This window comes from Miscanthus floridulus, chromosome 6 (assembly GCF_019320115.1).
Source record: "Miscanthus floridulus cultivar M001 chromosome 6, ASM1932011v1, whole genome shotgun sequence".
In the NCBI taxonomy this organism is placed as follows: Eukaryota; Viridiplantae; Streptophyta; class Magnoliopsida; order Poales; family Poaceae; genus Miscanthus; species Miscanthus floridulus.
The window spans coordinates 131337434-131342238 of NC_089585.1; the positions used below are offsets into that span (position 1 = coordinate 131337434).

Consider the following 4805-nt stretch of genomic DNA (forward strand, 5'->3'; position numbering starts at 1 on the left):
TAAGCCATTAGTGGCTCTGCTGAGGTCCTGATTAACATGTGATAAAACTTTTACTCATGCATAATAAAATCAGATGACGTAAGCGTGGTTCACAACGATTATTTGCCCCGTGATTCTTATGGAAGCTAGTGGTGGAAGAAATCCTGATTTTGATTTAAAGCGTGGTTGAAATACCAAACATGCCCTGATGCCCATTGGTGCCCGCTTCCAGATTCCTCCGAACACGTCCCAAAAGCGCACAAACCCCGCAGTCACCGATCCATTCGGTATCAGTACCCCTCTACGCACGTCTCCGAGAAGACTTCCCGAGCGAGTTCGCGAATCCAATCCTCCCATCGTGGGCAAGACATGGTAGTGATCGAGCTGGAGCCCGAGGAGCCGACGCGCCCCTCGTCGCCAGCGGCCGGCGGGGAGGCGGCGCGCCCCTCGTCTTCAGCGGCCCCCGAGGAGGCGGCCGCCGCCGCGGCCAGCGGGGAGGCGTCGAGGGCTGCGGAAGAAGAGGAGGAGGCCTTCGAGGACGCGCTCACCGACGAGCAGCTGCGAGAGGTAGTGCCATGACCGCCCAGCGTCCTTATTGTATTTCTCCTCATGGTTGCTGACTGCGATGCACGAATCTGGGGTTCAATTGCTTGGTGTTTGAACTAGGTTGTAGGATTGATTGATTGATTCGTGCGTAGAGTTGGAGTAGCTAGTAGTTTCGTTGCTAGATTTGATTGTGGATAGTGATGGACCCCCAATAACCACCCCTGTTTTGTTATGAACAGCTGTAAGATGGTGATATGTTTAGTACTTTGTGGATCACTAGCTATATTCCATTGATCAGACTTCATATATTCTCTAATTTGACAACTCCTTCAGATTACCTGGTGAAGAAACATTGGTGCTTTTGTTCATATATATGATATTATTACAATATCTGAGCTTCGTACCATGCTCAATTAGAATGAAGGTGATCGTTAGTTTGGTTATACCATGCTTTATAGGAGCCGAATTTTTTACTTTTTAGCCCTTTTTTCGAAAGTTTCTCACAAATAGACCCCTGGCGGAAAGAATTCAGAAAATGGACCCTAGCTCGGCGCCACCGATGCTGGCGCCGAGCTCGGCGCCAGCGTCCCTGGCGCCGAGCCCCTGGGCTAGGGCAAACTTACATGGAAGGAAGCTCGGCGCCGGTCACTCTGGCGCCGAGCTCGGCGCCGTAGATGCTGGCGCCGAGCTCGGCGCCGTTGACGCTGGCGCCGAACATGCCAAAATGGATATATAAAATTTTAGCCAAATTCTAAGTTGTCCATCTCACGGTAAATTTACCATCTCATGGACAACTTAGAATTTAACAATGTCCAAGTCATGGTAAATTTAGGGACTTAGCCAAAATTTTATATATTCATCTCACGGTAAAACTAGGGTGTTAGGTTAAATTTAGTGGTTGGCGCCATGACCTATGGCGCCGAGACGTTACCTTGGCTTGCCGCAACAGACTAGGCAGCGGGCATGCACTACCTCCGGTAGCATCGTCTCTACCGCTCTGAATGGTCTCCCGGCACCCGCAACAGGCTAGGTTAAAATGTTTTCAAAAGGGACCAAAATACAAAAATTTCACTTCTGCTCGCGCATCAATCGATCCATCGACAGACTGGTCTGGTATTCAGCCCTACCCGTCTGGGACGGCACACGGAGGGCAAGGCTTGGCCCTGCCCGCCCGGCTGCATGTCCCTGATCCAGCGGATTCTTCTTTCCTTCCTCCCCTTCTGGCGTAATCTGGCCCTCTGACCTCTGCTGTAAAATCACGCACGTCGTACTTTGCTATTCACGCACGTCGTACTGCATGCTCGGCGCCAGCGTCAACGGCGCCGAGCTCGGCGCCAGCATCTACGGCGCCAGAGTGACTGGCGCCGAGCTTCCTTCCATGTAAGTTTGCCCTAGCCCAGGGGCTCGGCGCCAGGGACGCTGGCGCCGAGCTCGGCGCCAGCATCGGTGGCGCCGAGCTAGGGTCCATTTTCTGAATTCTTTCCGCCAGGGGTCTATTTGTGAGAAACTTTCGAAAAAAGGGCTAAAAAGTAAAAAATTCGGTTATAGGAGATACTGATTAGGTGTCTGGTTTGGTTATAAATAGTTATGATGAATGAATGCAGTAAAGGCAAAGTCTTCAGCTAGAAAATTATGCATATACATGTGAAACATACAAAGCTGATGTGGCCAACGCGTTTTTTAAAAGACTTGTCCTCAAAATTTCACTAATGATAAACCATATCTTATCTGTAAAATTTGCTAATTTTTGCGGCAAGACTAGGTAGGAATGAATGACCACAAACAATCAGATATAGTGTCTTGGTATATAATTGTGCTGGCACTGCCACTGCATGATATAGACAGCAATTCAATTCATTATCATCTTACAACCTCTTGGAGGCTATTGCTTGGAGCTCATTATTATTGTTAAATTATTTGTTAGTTTGGGTCCAAATTCTCTAGCATCCTTTCTGGGGAGATTTATTGCACTCGGGTAAATGAGTACTCCTTCTACTTTCTGTAGAAAGCTAGAAGCCAAGCAAATGATGCAAAAGCAGAAGGAAACAAGCTTTTTGGTGCTGGACAATATGAGGAAGCATTATCTCAATATGAAATGGCATTACAAATTGCTGCTGAGCTGGAATCTTCTGAGGATATACGTGCCGCATGCCATTCAAATCGTGCTGTGTGCTTCCTGAAACTGGTAAGCCATTTTTCTGATTGTAATATAGCTTTGGTGGGCAGAGCATATTTATGGGGCCATGATGATTCCTTAATGTTGTGAAAGTTCATTAGTGCAGTGTGGTTATGTATTTTTCATAAAGATGGTATCCACTGGCCTGCTACCACTACTGTTATCCCCTGATTGATATGATTCCTTCTTACTGTTTTAACCTGAGAGGACTTGTCCTTGCGCTCTTGTTTAAGTTTGCTAGCAAACACTGTTTTGAATGTGCTGCCTACCTGGTGTCTTGGTAGTTGAAATCTTTGCTTCTACTTTTGCTAAATATTTGCACTTGTTTAGTCTAGTTTCAAATGTATTGTACTATTCACCTTTAATCTCTTTGTTATTTACTTGGATCACCACATCTGTTGAATAAAGCTATTTTGTCTCATTATAAGCAGACCCCAATGCTGACTTTTGTGTTAGTAGGGAAAACATGATGAGACGATTAAAGAATGCACAAAAGCACTTGAACTCAACCCAACATACCTGAAAGCCTTGCTTCGGAGAGCAGAAGCGCATGAAAAGCTTGAACACTATGATGAAGCTATTGCCGGTTAGATGTTTTCTCTTGTGTGTTTTTATGTGTCAATTGCACATTACCGCCTTTCACATAAGCATGCATCATCGCTGAAGTTCACTACTTCTGATTGCTGTCAATTGATCACTGCTCATAGATATGAAAAAGGTTATTGAAGTGGATCCTTCAAATCAACAAGCCACGAGGTCTCTTTTCCGACTTGAGCCCCTGGCAGCTGAGAAGGGGGAAAAGATGAAGGAAGAAATGATTGGTAATGTGCTGCCTTTTTTTTCAAGTATCACGAACAGCATTATTGGCGCTTTGTGATCTCATTGTGGAAAGCTGTAGATATCTCTTCTGTAAAATGGCTTTTCTTGCAAAGCATGTTTGTTTCAGGAAACACTTGGTAATGAAATGTGAAGTGCTTAGGAGTTACAATCTGCATTGTGTGCAAGGAAAATGCCAAAGTTTTATGTTGCTCATAAAGCTTACCACTGAATAAAATTAATTTCAATGCCCTCCTTTTGTTATCAGGATTTGTTTGTTTTGCTGATAATCTCACGTGCCGTTGTGCCTAGTGATCAAGTAATGGACATGTTTTTCTCCGTGAATCATTTTTCTTTTTGCTACTAATGGACCCATGTCATCTCTTGCAGCAAAGCTGAAAGATCTGGGGAACTCTGTGCTGGGCCGCTTCGGAATGAGTGTTGACAATTTCAAAGCCGTCAAAGATCCAAACACTGGTTCTTACAGCATTCAATTCCAGAAGTAACATGACGTGAAGAAAGACATGGATGAATATGACTAGGCGGCATATTTCAGTTGTAATTGTTCAAGGCACTTGTGCGTCACATACCTGGACTATTATTATCCAAATATATACCTGCAAATCGATCTGAAGGTGGGGCATGGAAGAGGAATTGGATTATTGCGTTGCGTTTGCACTTGTCGCACGGTAGACTGTTAGAGATGCTTTCCCAAGTGCGCACTTGCATGATTATTTTGAACACTGGTTTTTTCCTCGATACAAAGTCATTTTTTTCTACTAGATATATGCCCGTGAGTTGCACGGGGTCACAATTTTATGCCCAAACCTACGGCGCTGGCGTCTTTGTCGTGCCCCCAGCCGATCTCTTCCTTGATAAGTCTCTCACTGTGAACCATTTCAGTAGTGATCTTCCAAGCATTCGTAGTCTTGGCAAGAAGAGCTGTATGCACCTCATCTTCGGTGGAGGTCTTGATAAGATGATCGACGGATTGACCACCTAGTTTCTTGACCAGGTCTTTGAATATGATACTGTGCATCTCATACTGTAGATTACTTCTGATTTCCATTTCATCTTTTTGTTCTGTAAGATTTTGTGCATCGTATGCCTGAACCGAAAGCTTCTTAATAGGTCTCTGAACACTGCTGAGTATGACACATGCTACAGTTGACATCTGATTTCTGAATCAGTCGTTCTTTCTGTTAGCCTTTCAGCTTCCTCTTGGGAGATACGTTACTGTTCCGAATCATAACAGGACCATTGCAGGCGTCTCCGAATCATAGTCTCT

General features: G+C 45.1%; 1 protein-coding gene across 1 annotated transcript; it reads left to right on the forward strand.

The window, feature by feature from the left end:
- Positions 1–224: 224 nt before the first annotated feature.
- Positions 225–4191, forward strand: LOC136459645 (uncharacterized). The gene is made up of 5 exons (XM_066459488.1): positions 225–546; positions 2531–2710; positions 3161–3287; positions 3409–3522; positions 3908–4191. Exons 1-5 carry the CDS (start codon positions 349–351, stop codon positions 4021–4023), a joined length of 735 nt encoding a protein of 244 aa, XP_066315585.1. The 5' UTR covers positions 225–348; the 3' UTR covers positions 4024–4191.
- Positions 4192–4805: the final 614 nt, after the last annotated feature.